At 49.3% G+C, this 18,632-nt stretch overlaps 7 protein-coding genes across 7 annotated transcripts; 2 read left to right on the forward strand and 5 right to left on the reverse strand.

Annotated features, from left to right (window-relative positions):
- Positions 1–64: 64 nt before the first annotated feature.
- On the forward strand, positions 65–1,563 carry N7519_005490 (uncharacterized protein; the record flags this gene model as incomplete). Its single annotated transcript, XM_057292266.1, has 5 exons — positions 65–344; positions 421–521; positions 582–665; positions 727–1,445; positions 1,500–1,563. The coding sequence occupies 5 exons, from the start codon at positions 65–67 to the stop codon at positions 1,561–1,563; spliced, it is 1,248 nt and encodes a 415-aa protein (XP_057147077.1).
- Positions 1,564–2,602: 1,039 nt separating this feature from the next.
- N7519_005491 (uncharacterized protein) lies at positions 2,603–2,854 on the forward strand (the record flags this gene model as incomplete). The annotated part of the gene is made up of 1 exon (XM_057292267.1): positions 2,603–2,854. The coding sequence occupies one exon, from the start codon at positions 2,603–2,605 to the stop codon at positions 2,852–2,854; it is 252 nt and encodes an 83-aa protein (XP_057147078.1).
- A 775-nt stretch (positions 2,855–3,629) lies between these two features.
- On the reverse strand, positions 3,630–5,093 carry N7519_005492 (uncharacterized protein; the record flags this gene model as incomplete). Its single annotated transcript, XM_057292268.1, has 3 exons — positions 3,630–3,799; positions 3,859–4,728; positions 4,781–5,093. The coding sequence occupies 3 exons, from the start codon at positions 5,091–5,093 to the stop codon at positions 3,630–3,632; spliced, it is 1,353 nt and encodes a 450-aa protein (XP_057147079.1).
- Positions 5,094–5,591: 498 nt separating this feature from the next.
- On the reverse strand, positions 5,592–6,850 carry N7519_005493 (DUF92 domain-containing protein; the record flags this gene model as incomplete). Its single annotated transcript, XM_057292269.1, has 5 exons — positions 5,592–5,855; positions 5,916–6,069; positions 6,170–6,277; positions 6,354–6,589; positions 6,665–6,850. The coding sequence occupies 5 exons, from the start codon at positions 6,848–6,850 to the stop codon at positions 5,592–5,594; spliced, it is 948 nt and encodes a 315-aa protein (XP_057147080.1).
- A 574-nt stretch (positions 6,851–7,424) lies between these two features.
- Positions 7,425–10,397, reverse strand: xlnR (putative C6 transcription factor; the record flags this gene model as incomplete). Its single annotated transcript, XM_057292270.1, has 5 exons — positions 7,425–7,568; positions 7,623–8,617; positions 8,706–8,741; positions 8,950–9,915; positions 9,983–10,397. The coding sequence occupies 5 exons, from the start codon at positions 10,395–10,397 to the stop codon at positions 7,425–7,427; spliced, it is 2,556 nt and encodes an 851-aa protein (XP_057147081.1).
- A 1,400-nt stretch (positions 10,398–11,797) lies between these two features.
- On the reverse strand, positions 11,798–16,004 carry N7519_005495 (DNA-directed RNA polymerase; the record flags this gene model as incomplete). Its single annotated transcript, XM_057292271.1, is given in 5 exon segments — positions 11,798–12,404; positions 12,418–13,874; positions 13,912–14,975; positions 15,001–15,175; positions 15,231–16,004. 5 exon segments carry the CDS (start codon positions 16,002–16,004, stop codon positions 11,798–11,800), a joined length of 4,077 nt encoding a protein of 1,358 aa, XP_057147082.1.
- Positions 16,005–16,560: 556 nt separating this feature from the next.
- Positions 16,561–17,658, reverse strand: N7519_005496 (uncharacterized protein; the record flags this gene model as incomplete). Its single annotated transcript, XM_057292272.1, has 3 exons — positions 16,561–16,773; positions 16,837–17,105; positions 17,172–17,658. The coding sequence occupies 3 exons, from the start codon at positions 17,656–17,658 to the stop codon at positions 16,561–16,563; spliced, it is 969 nt and encodes a 322-aa protein (XP_057147083.1).
- Between the last annotated feature and the right edge of the window lie 974 nt (positions 17,659–18,632).

Raw genomic sequence — 18,632 nt, forward strand, 5'->3', positions numbered from 1 at the left:
GTAATACATCATCCCCTTGATCCTCGCCCGATGATTCTCCGTTTCTTTCCTCACTCTTTTGAAAATGAATAACACAGCTAACCCCCGACTGCGAAAGCCAAGCAGGATTGACCCTGAAACCATGGCCGGGTCGCTCGACGCAAACGCGACAACCCATGAACAAGATGCATTGCTCAGAGACGAGATTGAACGCGAAAGAAACGCGGAGGAATCTGCAGAGTTGCGTGACACAAACTACCCCGACTCGAAGCGCGCTTTGTTCCTAGGCAACTCTGTTATGCGTGTGCTCAAGATTACCCTAGGATGCAGCTACTCCAATCTTCTACTGCCCTTTGTGTTTCTGGGTATAATTGGGGGAAGCTCTAGGATGGGACGACTCAATTTGCTTCGTGTTCAATTTCCTGGCGATTCTTCCTCTAGCCGCGTTGCTGTCGTTCGCCACAGAGGAATTGGCAAAAAGCGTCGGGCAAACCGTTGGAGGGCTAATCAATGCCACATTTGGAAACGCAGTTGAAATGATTGTAAGTGGCTGGATGTTTGACCCTCTGCTAAGGTGGAAACTAACATCGGTCATTGCACAGGTGGGGATCACTGCGGTCCGGCAGGGGGAAATCAGTATTGTGCAGTCTAGTATGGTAGGCAGCATCCTATCGGGCAACCTTCTGGTAGGTTTTCTTGATGCATACTCGCTACCTAGGTGGCCTTGTCTACTTACGCGAAATTTAGATCCTCGGTGTTTCATTGTTCTGCGGCGGCTATGCAAAAGATGTGGTAAAATGCAACGTGGATGTTAGCGGGATACTGTCATCCTTGATGGTGGTCTCCTCTGCAACATTGATCATTCCATCAGTGCTCTATTCAACCATACCATCCAAGTCCCACGAGGTGGAAGCCAGCGTCCTGAGTCTTTCCCGCGCTGCCTCTGTGGTCCTACTCACGTTCTACCTGGTCTACCTCTACTTCCAACTGAAGAGTCACTCCGAGCTCTTCGTCGACGATAAACAAGAAGAGGAAGAAGAGCGAGTTCTGGGTCCCTGGTCGGCAAGCATCATTTTGATCCTTGCAACTCTTGGGGTCACTGTCTGCTCTGATTGCCTGGTGGACAGCGTCGATGGCTTTGTAGACAAGTGGAATGTGAGCCGGGCTTTTATTGGCTTGATCGTGGTCCCCATTGTCGGTAACGCGGGAGAATTCAATACTGTCATCAATTCTTCAATCAAGGGGAATATGGACCTCGCGATTGGTGTGATTGTGGGAAGCACGTTGCAAATCGCGTTATTTGTGAGTCCATTCCTGGTAATGTGTGGCTGGATTATTGGGCAGCCCATGTCCTTGCGCTACAGTCCCTTTGAAACTGTGGTATTCTTCCTATCGGTAATAGTCATGGACTGCTTGATTCGCGGAGGTCGATCCAATTACTACGAAGGGTTATTATTGGTTGGAACGTGAGTGATCATATGAGTGTTCTGGCTGTCTGCGGTACTAATGACTTCTCTTAGGTATCTGATAATCGCAATTGCATTCTACGTGCACCCAGATGCGGTCGATGCACCCTTTGTTTAAAATAGTGCAGGGTGGCTACGATTAATTATCCCTTAGATACATTAAGTTCCGACAACATACGAAATCTAGGTTCCTAACGAGCACTCGGTAATCATTCAACATGTAAAGGCAGTACTATATTTAGGACCAAAGGCAAGGATCGCCATCAATGGTGGAGTCGCCTCGTAGGGCTGAGACTTGGCGCTGTGACGAGATGAAGGCATCAATTTTAATTAAATCCCTCTGATCAAGTCAATTAACTCGACTTCTATGACGTTCTCATGGAGACTGAGGGAGGCCTCCAAAGTTGACTGCCTCAAACTCCTTCAATCTTCGTCCAGAGATCCTATTTTAAACAATATACCTCTAACTTGAGCACAACATAGATATACGTAAGTAATAGAATCATTATTCACATATAGTATAGTATATTACCGGCTAACCGGACAAGGTGAAAGGACCAGGCAGCAGAATTCCGCTCAATTCCCTGTTTTCCTTTCTCATCCTCTTGTTCCCCGCTACTATTGAGTTATCTTCTGTATACAATATAGTATTTAGAGTCAAATAACTATTGCTTGCACAGTGGCTGTTCCAAGTCACACAGCATACACACCAGCTCAAACAGATCCATTTATAGAGCTACGTAACAAGGCATGCCTTCGAAGAAATGCCCAAGCTTCGGTCATGTACGATCAATCACAGTTGCAGCGGCTAATGTAGACTAATAAAGTCTGTCTCTATTAGGAAATGTAGTGACCGGCCTTGTGATTCCATGTCAAATTTAGTACACTCACAGACTGGTCACCAACCAAATATCGCCATTTAGCGCTGCGCCATGCTCTATGTTTATGTAGTTTGCGCCCATGCCCTGTTGATACGACATGGCCTAGTCACACAAAGCCAGGGCGTTGAGCAGATCGGGGTATAAAAGTTCCCTCAATTCGCCCATCCAAGGTGTATCCTCCCCCAAGTACCTTTCTACATCATAATTCTCATTGTAGTCACTTTTTATGTGGTACCAGTCTCTGCCGCCTATCCCTATACACCAGTCCTTCTCATCATGGGTCTTTTGAAACTCTTGCTCAAAGCGATCCTCATCCCAATTGTTGTCCTCGTCGTCATCACGGTTGTTATTGTCCTTCTCATTAAAATGCGTCGTGATCGCAAAAAGAAGGAAAAGGAACTGGAGGGATCGTTCCAGCCTCCTCCTATACAGCAATGGGTGCCGTACACCCCGGTCCAGCAACCAGCCCCGGCATATGCCAAAACACCGGGGGCGATGGAGCAGGGAATTGGAACTAGGCAGCCTTAGTGTATATTTTCTGTTTGGGTAAGTATGCCTTCCAGTGGGGAATTTAGGGATCATCTTTGCTAATCGCGGGGTGCTGTAGACTGTTTCACTATGGGTAGGAAGGTCTATTTTTGTAATTTTGCCGAGGACTTGGTGTCAATTGTCAATTGTTTTCATGGAAGATTTGTCTGTTAATGCAGACTAAGGGCTGGTACAATGCAGTCATTGGCAGTCATTGCATATGTATCAGTGCCCCTATTTCATATTACTGAAACTTGTACTACCCAAAACTTAGGGTGTTTTCTAGATCGGAGTTTAGGTATTAGGCGTACGAATGTACTCAGACATTTTTAAGGCATTTCCCCATGCTACTTTTATGCCCGCACTGGCGTTCTACTTGGTGACCCGGACCTAAGCGTTCCATATAAAAGCGCCGGCCAGATAGGAAAGGCCCGGCAGACATTATCCTTTACGAGATATAGGTAGATTATGGTTTTACAGATAATACAACCAAAGCATGGGCGAGGAATGTTTTCATGTGATCATTATTGGCAAATCGCAGAACTGAAGTACATTGACATGAAAGTAGAGAGTCGAGCGATCCTAACGAAAGACATTGAAACCGCAGAAGAGCAGAGTTGATCTCAATCTAATCCAACATAACCAAGGGACATCCCGAGGTACATAAGGATTGCAGGTCACCACAACTGTCTGATCCTAAGAACTTCAGGCCCTCAAGGTGCAGGTAATACCCAAATCCATGACGAGAAACAAGCCATACCGTAGTCTGGCAATTTTAAAAGGAGACTTGTTCGATGGTGTCGCGACGCAGGACCTCAGCGTCTTCCGGCAATAAAAATCCTGCTTCAATCTGTCGATCGATGGCTTCTCCCGCCTGACGTCGATAGTTTTCCACCGTTTTGTAGACAGCCCACAGATTGACATCTTTGAAAGGGACCTCGGTGCCTTTCAATTATAACCAGGTTAAAACAATTAAAAGAAACTCGCGGACATGAGAGACTTACCAGTGTGCCAATGCGGATGTGGCTGAGGGGTAACATCAATGATTTTGGCAGTAGGCACGTCTGTATGAACAGTTCTGACCCCAGCAAGCGCATTTCCATACTCATCTCGCTCAATATCCCCGAAATTGTCGATCTCAATTGTGGTACCTCGCGGAGGAGCAACACCGGTCGTAATCCAGTTGTTCATAGCATCGAAGAGAGCGTGATAAACGAAAGAATTGGCGAAGGTGGTCCATTGGGCACCTTCCAGGTCAACAACCGACAAACGCTTCTTATCGGCCATGGAGAGGTATCGAGTCTCGCGATGAGACATACCGGCAACTTCGTAGAGCCGGAATGACGGGCTATCGGGACGGCGATGGGGAGGCGCTTCACTTCCGCCGTAGAGGGCCTTTATGTAAACGAGCTCGAATTCACCTAGAATCTCAATTATCTTTGCATCGCGCAAGTCTGGAAGTGGGTTGCCAGCATCGCATTGGCACGGCATGAATCCCTGAAATGGGGCGTATCCGTCAGGAAGTCGGAGATGACGAGATTCGACGATGAACTTCCTTATCAAGTCTGCAGTCTGGGAAAGACCAGCCAGTACAACGCGGTCAGCCTTGATACCCAGCTGTCCCGATCTCAAAGCATGTGATGCAGCAACAAGTATCTCCGGAGACTGCAGAGTTGCAGCCCACCATCTTTCCTTGAAGATCCGGTAATTATCCCACAGCGCTTCTGAATTAGCAAAGGAGGGGATGTTGCTGGAAAACTCCTCTAAGGTCCGACAGGGGATAAAGTGCATATCTCTGTAGCGTTCGGGATCAACGTTTTTGATCTGGTCGATTGCCGCGGGAGCCTGTGAATCAATTTCCAGCCAGGCATGTCCTTTCGACTATTAGCCTAGAAATTGGTCAAACTAGAATGAACGACAACCCACCGTTACGCATCAGCCACCGATTAATGAGACGCCAAATGGTTGTTCCACCCCATAGGTGAGATGGTTCCGCGACGACAAGACCGGAAAATTTGTCAGGATCAGCAGGGCAACGAAGAAGAAGACGCGTGCAGTATGAATTTGCAACGGCGACGCCGTTCATTAGATATTCCCGGGAGACATAGTCATACACAGGAAGCAAGTCACTATGATGGAGGTCGTATGTTACGGGCTTGGAAGTTTCAGTTTCAGGCAGGAAGGAGACACTTGGCTTCACGACCCGCACGTGCATGTCGCGTTCTTCTTCAAATGACATCTTGACTGGCGTGCTCTGTTCGTCCAAGTTATGCTAAGGTTGTTATTTGTCAGTTCCCGAGTCCAAGATGGAGCCCAGGCGACACTCGGCAGGTGTGATACGTAGAAGGGACTCACGAACTAGGGCCAATGGAGACACGTGACGAAATAAAAATCGTGGTTGAGCCAAGGCTGCGTTGGCTTTACCTGAGTAGGCCGGCGTTGTAGAGACGAAGGGAACACCGAAAGAGGAAGAGAGAAGTGGAAGAGGAAAGGAGAGAAAAAACAAACAAACTCTGAATTTGTCGAAGAAGAAAGGTGGGAAGGTGATGGGTTGGAAGCTGCGACAAACAAAAAGATAGACGCTTCTGAAAACAGACACACACAAAAGACCAGAGATAAGGGTATACCTATATTCATCATAATCGCGATCTAAACCAAACCGGAAAATAGAAAGAAACCACATCAAGCATGTTCAAGACCTGGATTAGCTCGAAGTCTGAAAAAAGATCTGTAAAGTCTACAGCAACTCGAAGACATCCAACTCCCAGAACCACTGTGCAATACCCATAGCCCCGATACTCATAGTTGCAGCCATGAGGAGATTGACACCATTGTTGTCTAACCAGTCATGACCAGTTTCAAGACGACGACTCTCTCGACTTTCCTCAACGACGTTCGTCACCTGGGTGCCATGGATTGCAGCGTTATGTATGCTACCGGTTGTTCTAGCAGTGCTATCAGCAGGAACAACCGGCTTTCCTGTGGAAGGGTGAATGAGAACCTAGAAAACTGGGTTAGAGCTGTGTGCACACTGGCCAAGGACATGTAGTCGTGAACTCACCTTCCTACCACCGCTCCCCTCTACAACCTTCCCAGTTCTCTTATCAACAACACTGGCCTGCAAAAGCCCACCAAGAACACTGTCAAGAACACTGCCCAATGCACCCCAAATAGTCATAGCTATGGTCCACAGAGCCCGATCCTTCAAGCCGGCACTGGCGCAGAACGGAAGAACTGCAGCAGACGTCGCAGAAACAATGAATGATCCCAGAAGACCAGCCCCAAGACCAGTCGCGGTAACACCACCATTTGTACCGGGGGGGAACTTCACGGAGATTCAGTGAGGTAATCAGGCGGGGTTTAGATTTCGAAAGAATGCCGAGCTCGGAGGAGAAGGTGTCTGCAGCGACAGCGGCGTAGTTTCTGCGAAGAGGAACCTATTAGTTATATGCTCTAGAACAGACAGTCAAGGTATGGAATGTGAACTTGAGTGACATACGCTACAATACCAACCATCAAGATATCAGCCGCATTCTGACCGAGCGAGAAACACGATTCGGTGTTTGTTGTTTTGCCCAGGACAACCGCATGAGCGATCGATAATACGGTAGCGACAACGGAGTTCGCCAGGACTTGAATATGGTTCCGGGAGCCTTCGCCGCCTTCCGCACCGGTTGCAGAGAGGGTCAAACGCGACTTAATCTCATGTTTTACCTGTGATTGCGATCCTGTAAGCTGCGGCCATAACATAGATGCAGGTTGAAGATTGGATGGTTTACAGCTTCGCTCCACATATGGGTAGCTCCGTACCTTTGTAACCTTAGTACCGCCAAAATAGAATACCGCAAGGAGTGCGACTGGCGCCGACCATGGATGGAGGGCGTGCGCGGAGGCTGAACATCCCGCAACAACCAGGCCGAGCGGGGTAAGGGATTTGCGCGACCAAGCTCGATAGACAAGTCCAACAACGAGGGGTATGCCTATATAGGGCTTCATTTTGCTTGTCTTGTAATCTCGAGCACCGTCTTGTTGGGATAGATGGTGGTTGAGGTTGAAGAGGTGTAGCTGAAGAGGATCGGAGCTTGGGTGGAGTCCGAAATAAGCATCATCACATGATATGAATTCCACTTTTATACAGCTGAAGAACAGCAAAAACAAGAATGTACCAAATAGAAGTTACAGGTTTGTATGGCTCAATATTATGGGCATTGACACATTGGTCTGCTGATGGATGAACTCTTCCTGACATCTTAATACATATGGATATAGGTTTTTCAAGGAGGAATATAGAAAAGGAAAATTAATACGTTCCATCTGAAGCATATTACAAAACCATCAAAATCAACATTTTAAATACGTATGGTATGTGCCGAGTCAATATATAGACACCAAGAGATTGTGCGCCTTTTCGCTCCTCGGGGTATGTCCAAAATCCAGGAAGTATAGTATACAGGGCGCAAATCGAAACAAAAACAAAAACAAAGGAAACGCTAACGGTAACGGTAACAAGTCCAAAAGCAAGACGGTGAGTGGAAGCCGCACGAAGCTCGGCATATACTAGGCAGTCTTGCTAAAGCGCGAGGCCGCTGCCGTCGCCGCTCCAGCGGTAAAGGCCTAGCACCTCGCGCCTGCGTGACTGCTGCTCGCCGAAGTCTTCCGGTACACGGCCGCGGACTTGAGCCAGCGCCGAGCGCATCACCTTTCGGAATGTTCGCTACAGGATATTAGCTTCTGTAAATGTCGAGGCTTGGTCATGGGTAAATCTTACCTGATATTCAGTGTTCAAAGTCACGACGCAGGCCTCATGCGCTCGCACGATCGTTTCACAGGCCCGAACAACACTAGGGCTGGCATCTCCTTGCAATTTATCCGCAGTCAAGAGTAGCAAGAAGCTACCTTGCAAAAGATATATGCCAAAGAAGAAGGGCATGAAGCTTAGATCAGGGTCGTATTCCAAAATGTCCGAGGCCGCCTCAGCCGAACTGACTGCATGGCCCATGGCAGTGATAAACGACTCAGAAGAGATCCAGAGATCGTTATCGTCGAGCAAGTTGATCGGGTCCCACTTCCCAGCCAGCAGAACGTGGAGTACATGCATAATATGGGTGCCATAGGCAACCACCATCCTCGTGTGCACGATGGACTCGCTGACATGCGATCCTACCGTGCTACTAGACCGACCAGACGGGCTGACGTGGTTGATGTTGGAACCTTCCATGGCTGTGTCAGCGTCGCCGGTTCCGAGGGCGATAGAGCTGGTATATCGAGCCTCGAATTCTTTCAGGCTCTGGGCGTAGACATCGAGCTGACGGCGGATTTCCATGGCCTGACTTTCCCACTCACCGCTGTTGCGGAAATGGAGACCGAAGCGCGGGTGATTGCGGGCATGTTGTAGGTCCACAATCTCACCCAGTATTGACATCAGGGGTAAGAAATATCCAAACATGCTATGGCCAGTGCATTCAGAGGATGGGCCGGCACGGCGGTAGTTGACAGATGAAAAATCGCCCGCCTGCCAAATATCATCGTTCATCGGCTGTAACAATCCCTCGCACTCTTTATCCAACAACGTCAAGGGTCGATTGTAACAAAGCGCCAGATGGCGATCTGTCGCATATAATAGCCACCAAATCCGCCGGCGCTCCTCACGTTCTTCCTCTGTGAGATTGATCGCAGAGTTGCCTGGGCCGTGGCCCAGTAAAGAGGACGGCTGCCTCTTATTGCCATTCACATCCATGTCCCCTTCGCCCTCCATTTCGCCGTCTTGACGGGTCGTCGCATTAGGGGGGTAATTCGCGGCCTAGCTTCAGCTCTCGTGCGAGAGACCAGGCAGCTGTCCACCATCGCATACTTGCGGCCTTATATTCGCTGGCAGAGACGACAGTCGCTAAGTGAACATACGTAGCGACGTCATCAACTGCCCCAGTGGCACTACTCTGAGCACCCAATTGATCCATGGAGACCCCAAAGCCACCAAGAGCCACTCCGTTATTTACCATATTAGCGGGATAGTTGGGAGATGCCTCTCCAGTGGCGGGACCATGGATAAGAGGCCGGAGTAAGCCAATCGTCAACTCCAGAAGCTTCTGGCAGACTCGGCCTCGAGCTGAAGGGGGGTGATGTCAAAAACGCAGCCTCGCTCGTTTGAGCCCCGACCCACAGCATGCTGGCGAGAAGCCCAGGGGTGCACGCTCGCGGCTTTGTGGGGTGTAGGAAAGATTGCTTGCGGAAGACATATCCAACCACATATGGTGATGACGGAGAAAGATGCGAGGACGATGAGCTGGTGAAATAGACGTCAAGGAGATCGCAGGCGAGAGATTGAGGGATTATGGATATGATGTGCGAAAGAACTGGTTGCAAGACCGGGTATCTTAATGAGCTGGAGAAAGGAGGCATGCTGAAGGAAGGGAAGTTTGCGGGTGATGGGGAAGGGAGTGGTAACCAGCTAGGTGACTGCGCTGGAGGAGAGAATCCCATAAAAGAAGTCGATGGATTCTCCGTCGTGTTTCCAATACGGAAGTGGTTCATGGAACTCGGATTCGGGTCTTGCGCATTCATCAAAGGGTATGCGCCATCATTATACCCTGAACCGAACCCTTGAGGATGGAGCATTGAACCCGGCGATCGAGGGTTCCCATTCGAGTTCTGCATCATTTGTATAGAGCGCATATCCGGCACGGACATCGAGGGTCGGTGGGGTTCTTGGAGCGCTGCGTAATTATTGAATGAGATGCCCGCGATGCTGGAACTCATCTGCTGCTGAGAAGGTGCTTGTACAGGCGCCTGATTTTGCCGCATGGCAGATAAGCCGGCCACCTCTGCATTATGCGACCGAGATTGTGCGCGTTCGGTTAGAGTCCGCGCTGCGTCAAAGGCGCGATCGTAATGTTCGTTCGATTCGCGCAAAGATTGTCCGTTTGAGGGTCGTCCTTTGGCATGCGCTGTGTTTTCGCTGCCACCCATATCACTGTCGGTAATTCCAGTAGCGGCTATATCCTTTTTCGATGCTTTCCCACGCTTCTTACGCTCGCGGGCGTACTCACAGCTGAGTCCGAACTCTAGTAACTGTTAATTTCAACCAATGCGCAAATGGAAAGGGTCCTTAGAAAAGGAAAAAAATCATACCAACACAATGCGCACAGGGATTATGTCCATCACACTTGGTACGCAATTGGTTACATTGGTCGCAGGCCCGGCTAATTCTCCGACGAGCTGGGGTTGCGGATGAGTTTTTGCGAATAGCGGAGCGCGCCTCAGCAAGGGAATTGCGCAATTCCGGATCCTTGAGACCTGAATTCGAACCCTTTTGTTCTTTATAGAGAAGATGTTGAGAATGTTGCGATGTCTTCGAGTCGAGAGAGTGACCGGGGTCGGTCGGGATGTCGGCAGTATCGGCTTCACGTGCTAGCTGGAGCTGTTCGAGCGCATACTGTGACCCCTCAGCAAGCGTGTCCAGCCCGGGGGTTTGAGATTGTGTCATTCGTCCGGCTTGAGACGGAAAGGGAGAGTAAGAATTGGAAGAGAGGGAGGTCATCGACATGCTTCTCCGAGGAGGCGGAAACAGGGCTATGGCGACATAGAGGGACAGACCAAGGGATCTAGTCTCTATAGTCTACCAGAATCAAAAAATTGAGTCGAATGTAGGATATCGGGTAAGCGAGGAGTCACAACGGCATTGCAGAAAGATGCAAGATGCAGAGAGAACGGGGCGACTTCGGAGCTTTTTTGTCCACTCAGCACAGCCCAAAGCTTAGTTTTCGCACAGCTTAGAAATCCAAATCCGAATCGCAATATATCAAAGGATTAAAGATTAGAAATATGAAGATCAGAAGATCGGAAGATTAGAAGATTAGAAGATCAGAATAGAAGATCTGGGGAAATTGTGTAAAGGCGGGGGCACTGGCACGTGGTTCGGTGAAATGGAAATGTGTGGTGTCACTTATATGGGGACATGGAGAGTAGTAGCATTCTCGCTCTTCTCCCTAAATCAATTAAACACTAAATACACTTATATCCAGACGTTTTAACCTGTTCCTACTACTCAAGACGCCTTCTGTTTCAGAACTGAACTAAATCTGCAAACTCCCTTTTCTCCCTTCGCTTATATCCGCATTCCCCACATTTCACCGCGATCAACGTTCCATAACATGGTCATCCACTTCAACACCGCTGCTCCGTATTCCCAGGGATCCGAATCAGCATACATAAATATGTGGCGAGACTACATAAGATTTCGGACCTGAACCCCTCATCTGGCCACGGTCACATACCCCGGTCTTGGCGAGGACAAAGCACATTAAGGTACCGTGTACAATATACATACAGGGGCTCCGGATATAATACTTCTGCAGACGGGACCATTCGCAAGTGCCGGGTCTACAGCGCCCAGGGTACAGGGTATACGGGATGTTGAATGATGTGTGAACTTGACCAATGGCCTTGGGAGGTCGGCAATTGTACACTGTACATTTGTTCTATAGCTGCAGACGTTCCAAAGCGGCTAGATCGGTGCTGCGACTTTGGCTTTTACATTTTGCCTAAATTCGCATTGGGAGTTCTCCGGGTATTTGGCTTAAAGTTGGGATTGGTCACTAGATAATACCCTACGTACATATGTAGGTACGGAGTAGGGAGTAGGTATATGCAGGTTTACCTAGGTAGGGTTGTGATGAGTCAAGAGTAGAGAGACGGCCCCTGACGGGAATATATGGAAGTTCGATGTCATATTCATACAGGTAGTATATACTGTTTTCTCCCCCATGCGTAATGTACAGATGCAGATGAAGCCCAGCAAATAAATCGGGCAGAAAATATACAGGAAATTAAAAGTCAGCTAAATGAATCCAAGTATCACTCCTTCACAGCACTCCGGATACGGATAAACAGAAATGCGAATGCATAAACGCCAGCGGAATGCGGTAATTCCCAGAGATTAGAGCATCACGAGAAGAAGTATTCACTCTCACGAATTCGGGTCAGGTCCCAGTCGCCCTTTTTAGGAACGGGGCGGAACTTCAGAGGCATCCATAACCACGTCGTCAGGTAGGGCACAGACCGATTATTTGGCTGCGCAGAGCTCTGGGACTGCTCATTCTGCTCGGTCTGATCGATCTGATCAGCCTGACCGGAGAGCTCACCATGGACATCATCCTCTACTTTGGACGTCTCGCCATGAGAGAGTTGATGGGAGGTCTGCTTCGCCTCAAACATCTCGAGGTCACCGACCAGGCTCTCAATGGCCGGGTCGGTGGTATCAATTGAACATCCTATCGGTATCCGTTGCGGATCCGGAACAACTTCTGGAATGTGCCCGATTGGGTTCGTACCCATTTTTTTGTAGGTAGTCAGGTCATGGTCCATACCCCCCATCTCTTCAAAGATACTGTATGGTGTCACCATAGCACGACCCTCGGCCTGATCCTCCGGATCCTCCGAGTTGAGTAGAGTTTGCCGTCGGTGTTCATTGATCAACTCTTGGAGTTTGGTAATCCTAGTGTTGTTGCGGTGCGTGAAGATCGCCCGACCCAAGGGGGTGGAGCGGGAGACTCTAGCTGAGGAACATATTCTTGCCATATCGCACTTTGAATTCAGCGCCGAGACGCCCGACAACATCATCAGAATGCATACGAACGAAGGCATCTCGAAGGATGAGGTTCATCTGGTCGATATCGGCAGCATGAGTCCAGAATGAATCGTGGACAGCGGAAAAGGTCAGACCCGCTTCATGGCACGCATTGGCGGACATGATCATGTGTGTGGCATCCAGAGAGTGGATGAAGTTTGGCGGGAAGGCCTGAAGCTGCTTGCGCTTTGACACAACATCATCAGAGCCGGGGTCAACGAGGCTGATGTCTTGTAAACTAGTCTGGACACGTCGCGACTTGCGAGTGCGATATGGCTGGACCACTGGAAGACCCAGTGGGGTCGTCCAAATCACAGTCGACCTGAAGGATTTCTCTGGATCAGTGGATGTCGAATAATCATCGTCGCGTTCATCCCTCGGTACTAATGCTGCTTGCGTGAGCTCCTCAATTTGCTCCGGTGTCACAGACTGTGTAATGCGCTGGGCACAGTCGCCAAGCCAATACTGGATCTCATGAGCTCCGTTGAACATGGATCCGAGAGCGCCAAAAATCTTTGTTGCAATGTAGAAAGCCGCGCTGTTCCTATCCGGAGCGCTGAGATCAGGGAGATAGTCGATAAGCTGCCTTTTCACCTGTCTCGTCGCCCCCAAAAAGGTCACGCCGTAGACATTAGTCATGACCGTCTGCTTCACAATCTTTCTGTTGACTCTGCCATCGAGAAGCTTAGCCAAATCGTTGCCATTGGCTGCGTCCTGTGCAATTTCCTCCTTGACAAATTCACACACACCGGTATAGACGTCCGAAGGGCGATCAGAGGGCTCAAGATTGACTTGCTGGGCGCCGACACGGTCACCACCCAGAGCCGCATAATGTTGAAGTCCATTGCAAGAGCCATCTTGGTGAATTGGAAGATGGGAAACGTATTCCGTGGGCTCAGCGAGCTGCAAGGCGTTGCGTAGTTCGCAACACGCTGCCAAAAGCTGCCATGGATCCTCAGCCTGCAGCCACCATCGTCGTCCACGGAGTCCTGTGTTGGCAGAGTCAAGAACATCATCCAAATGGTCCATTGTGAATTGCTCCCGTTCAGACATGCTCGCTTTATCAAATCCAAACAAGTTTGCAATCTGAATTTTCAACCAGCGCATGCCAGATGGCCCAAGTGCCTTGCCCTTATCGAAAAGGAGCAAACCTCTTGAATTGTCGGCTCCCATCTGATTCAGGTAAGGAGGGAGCGGGTAAGCTCTCCCGCGGAAATCCATATTATGGGGCAGATAGAAGGTCTCTTTTCGGAAGGCTCGCGCTACCTCAAGCTGAAAGTTCTGGAAGCATCGAACAGAATGAAATCCAGAGCGAAGATTTTCGATTTCACGAACCTTTCGGTTCCACTCTTTTTGAGTTGCGTAGTCGGCGTCTGGACTTGGTTTTTCTGGCATCTGCAGGTCTGGATTCAAGGGGGGCAAGTTTTCCCACAGCTTTCCCATCATTCCAAGCCTCGAGCATCACTTCAAAAACTTGCTGATTGATCCTCCACCCAGTACCACCCAGAACATCGAGGCCTGCTCGGATCTCTTTCAGTCCATCATCTTTCAAGACAGCTTTGAGGTAGGCTGGTTGTAGTAGTTCACCGGGAGTAGTGCGCACTAGGCTGGACTCGTATATTTTATACCCGCCAGATCTTGGCCCTGTCCATGGTTTAGGTTTGCAAACCATGGGGAGGTGGCGGGCCAACAGTTCAGCGGGTGGCTCTTTGGCAACAATGTCCACAATTTTACTATGCATGTGGATATGACCAGATCGTTTCCCGAAGTGAATCTGATAAGAATGGTCGAAGGCCGGTTGCATATTGAGAGTCCTTTTTTTGGTGACAGGATCCTCGGTCCAAACAGGGGCTTTGGCAACTTCGACTAACATGCTCATCAAAACAGCACCAACTTTGACCTGTGAGCGAGAGCCCCAGATTATAGATTCATCTTCTGCATTCATCTTCTCAACGAGCATTCGCCATCTAAGTCGGCCTTGCTTGTCTTTGCGATTTGCGAGAGTCTCCTTCAGTGCCTTGAGACGACTGGGATCCACAGATTTGTTCTTCTTCAGATAGGTGTCGGCAATGATTTCATCTTGCAACTCCTTTCCAACTACTGAAGCGATGGCAGAAAGTTTGAGTCCCTTGTCCATCCCCTGGCGGCTGAAACAAGACATCACAGACAAGAGAGTGAGTGCAGCTAACCGGTCGGGATCGAGGGCTTGCAAAAACACACCATACTCACAGCGCTCTTTTTGCTCAATGCTCATGATACGGCCCGCAAGTGTCTCTTTAACGAGCTCCAACTCTCTCTTGATTCTTGTCACAAGGTCCGTGTGCCACTGGCTCATGATTTTATTGAGCTTTTTCTCGTCGGAAACGACGTTGAGCCCGGATTTTTGTCTCTCGGAATTATCTTTGCGCCAACGCCAGAGGGCCGAATCGAGACTATCGGTTTCAAGTCGTTTTTGCCTCAATTCTGAAACCAATTGCTTTCCTTCCTCTTCAGTGCCTGTGAAGTTTTCGGGCAAACGTACAGCAATATTGCCGGAGAAGAGGGACAGGGACTGTTTCAGAGACTCCAGTCCCAATCCCTTTTGCTCGGCAGGCTGCACCTGGGGGGGTATCATCGACGATAGCAGAAGGCGCTTCAGTAGTTTCGGAGAGACTCATATATTTTGAGACCAAGTCCAGCATGTCGGAGGAGCAAATCTAGGTTGGGAACGTTAGCAGGACTCCGGGGTACAGACTAGAAGCATAAACTCACCTTAGCCAGCTCACCAACATCAGAGTCCTCAAGAACCTCCATGCCGACAAGCTCTTCCTCCAAGCCCGCATTTTGAGCAAGTTCCCAGTATCGACGAACCGTTCTGTCACGCTTCGATCCATGAAGCATACGCAGCGCCATTCGAATCATAATCGCGAAACTGCTTGCATCCGGTGTCACGCCACCAGCAGGCATATCAACTTCGAACCATTTCTGCAACGGCAGAATCATGTCATGCTGCCGATTGAGGATCATGTGCGCCACCATCTTTTTCATGAAACGGTTATGAATAAGGAGATACTCATCTGAGCCAGGTGGGTGATAATGGCCAAGCCGACTAATCAACTTAGAGGCTCGCTCGAACTCCCCAACCTTCAATGAAAGCTCGAGATTGGCATTCATCTCTATCTCATCACCGCCGACACCATGCCTCCTGCGGAAAACTTTTGATTGCGATTGTGGCGTCGAGTCGAGTATGATCAGTGATGATGCATCGAAGCTCTCAAAAGGCATGTGCATGAAGTGGTCGTAATTCTCAGGCGAATGCCCGTCGATGCTAGAATGGTCGGCGGCTGTAGCAAGATGACGTTCGGATCGCGGAGACGGGTTGCGTGGGCGATCGTGAATCGAATTGTATGACAAACTCAAAAGCGAGTTCCGATTACTCGAATATGACTGAAAACGTGTTGTCGGCAGATGGAACGATGATCGGGAGACCTGAGCCCTCCGCAAGTGAAGGAAAGCATTTTTTTGACAAGCCACGCGGGATAACATGGTGCATGAAATCGGCGTTTTTGAGGGTTGGAGATCGAAGATTGGATGTTGGAAGCGAACGGGAATATAATGATACCAAAAGGAAAAGATATTAAGGGTAAATTATAAGATAGATGCAGACTTTCAACGATGATAGCCAGAAAAACAGAACACCGCAATGAAGGACGTTGAGCAAGACCAATGCGATTGTTCCGCTAGAGAAGACGGATAACGATCGCGTTGACACGCTGTCCTGCAACCCTCGACCGAACCCAAAGAAAAAAGAGGGAAACGGGGTACAAAAGAAAAACACGAAGGCAGCGGGAGAAAGGGAGATTTATCGGACCTGTCGCGATGAAACGGAGATGGCAGAAAAACCGAACATGGCACGTGACTCATATCCATTCTCTTATCAGTGATTGGCGGACAAGTATGAGTGGCAAGGCCTGGGCAAACAGCTTCGCATGTTCCTTTCTACATTGACGTGGTTTTGTCTTTAAATGGAATGCCTGGGAAGATGATAATAAGGTATCGCTAGGAATTGATTGTTCGGATTATTATACAGTATAACCCCTCGCTATTCGGCACCATTACCTGTTTGGCCGTCTCTTTGCCTCCGACGATTTTCTTTCATAGCCCAACCAGTCATGTCAGGGCGGGCAGGATCAATCCTAGGGGCGCTCATTTTATCGAGGTAGTCTTCAGACTCGATGTTTGACTCTAGCGATGGGAGAGTTTCCGTATCCTTGTGAATCATAAAGCTCTCATATGTGTACCAAGAATCCTCAGCCTGGGATCGGTAAGGGTTAGTGGGGAACAAAAGTCAACAAGGTCCAGCAAAGAGAGAACATACCTCGGCATCAACCCAGCCGTATGTTTTCCATTTCTCATCTTGCATTTGCTTAAGAAGGTCTAGATTGCCGGCGTTTGCAGCCGCTTCAGCATCTTCAGCGGCCTTGACTTTAATATCAATCGCACGTGCTTCGCTCTCGGCAGGACGGTCCTCGTCATCCTTTTTAGCACGTCCGCCTTTCCCTTTTGGCATCTCATCTAAAGCATCCAGGTGGTGAAGTTGAGGGTGGAACTGGACAACCGATGTGACGGGGGAGAGATGCAAGTTTTCTAAGAATGGGTGTTAGAATCGATGCTGCCACCGGAAAATAAAGCGATTGAGTAGAACCAACGTACTATCTGTGAAGGTGGCCAGCATGTAAACGGGATCGCCTTCTTCAGAAGGTTTTATCCGACCTCCAAGTGACTGCACTCGCATCAATGATGCAGAATCCACAGCCCTCTTATTATCCAATATCTCCACGTCCCCATTCGCTTCCATCTTTACTCTTCCCCCTGCAGCTGCAGTCCCGCTGCCAGCAGTGAAGCCGCCTGCCATACCATAAGCGCCTCCGTCACGCGCGGAACGGCTCTTCTGTACCGCATCCCCGTAGCGCATCCCCTTATTAACGTCGTAGTTTTCTCGGGTGCTGATGGGGACTTCAACTTCAATAAGACCGGTGCGCGGTTTTAGCCGAAGTTGAATCGGTCGTTGATTCTCTTGGTCATTGTAGGGACGGTCGTGCTCCCGGTCAACGTATTGGAAGACATAGCGAGAAACATCCGAGTCAGTGAGAAGTACGTCGTAGGAGGCGACGACAGGATCGTCATCGGGAAAGGCCATGTTGATAGGGTAGGTGGGTATCTCAGATGAACAATGAGCGATTAAAAAAGAGGAACTCGCAATAATGCCCCCAGATACCAACTTTGACTGATAACTTTTTTTTTATCGAAATTCATCGGCGGGGAGGTGGCAGAAACAACAGCTATCTGTTCACCGCCATTATTGCTTAGTCGCCGACCCCTGCCCCCGAGATGGTTTAAATTGAGATCGCTCCAGTTCCCCCTTGTTCCCTTCTTTTCCTTCTCGAGGACCACCGAGTCGTGCTGAGAGAGCTACCATGCTATCCTCCCTCTCCCCTTCATCATGAAGCACTCTCCCCTGATGTCGAGGCTCTTCCAGCCTCCGTCATCATCGAGCACGCCAATTCCACCTCGATGCCTTCCTAGCGTGAGAGACGCACTCCTTGCTCAAATCTTCCTATTTTCCATCGATTGTTGTCGATCCATTAGTCCATCCTCACACCAACCCGTTGCCATGACTTGAGGGCATCTGAATCGCTCGTGCCAACAAGACGTTTGTAACAGTTTGAGTTGCAGACACCCACGGTTCCTTTTTACTAAGGCAATTAACGATACTTAAGTCGACAAAGAAATGCCCACAGATGGGTTAGTCGCATCGAAACAGGGATGTTAAGGCCGCGCAGGCGGATTCATCCAATTGAGACCAGTCGGTCGAAAGTACGGTTCCCTTACAGTAGGGCAACCAATGATACACAAGTCGACAAAGAAATGCCCACAGATGGGTTAGTCGCATCACAGGGATGTTAAGGCCGCGCAGGCGGATTCATCCAATTGAGACCAGTCGGTCGAAAGTACGGTTCCCTTGCAGTAGGGCAACCAGTGATACACAAGTCGACAAAGAAATGCCCACAGATGGGTTAGTCGCATCGAAACAGGGATGTTAAGGCCGCGCAGGCGGATTCATCCAATTGAGTGGTTGGGTTTGAGCAAGATTCACATACAACTAGCTAGACT

This window comes from Penicillium mononematosum, assembly GCF_028829835.1.
Source record: "Penicillium mononematosum strain IBT 11891 chromosome Unknown utg000003l:1.0-8172316.0:1.0-8177699.0, whole genome shotgun sequence".
Taxonomy (NCBI): Eukaryota; Fungi; Ascomycota; class Eurotiomycetes; order Eurotiales; family Aspergillaceae; genus Penicillium; species Penicillium mononematosum.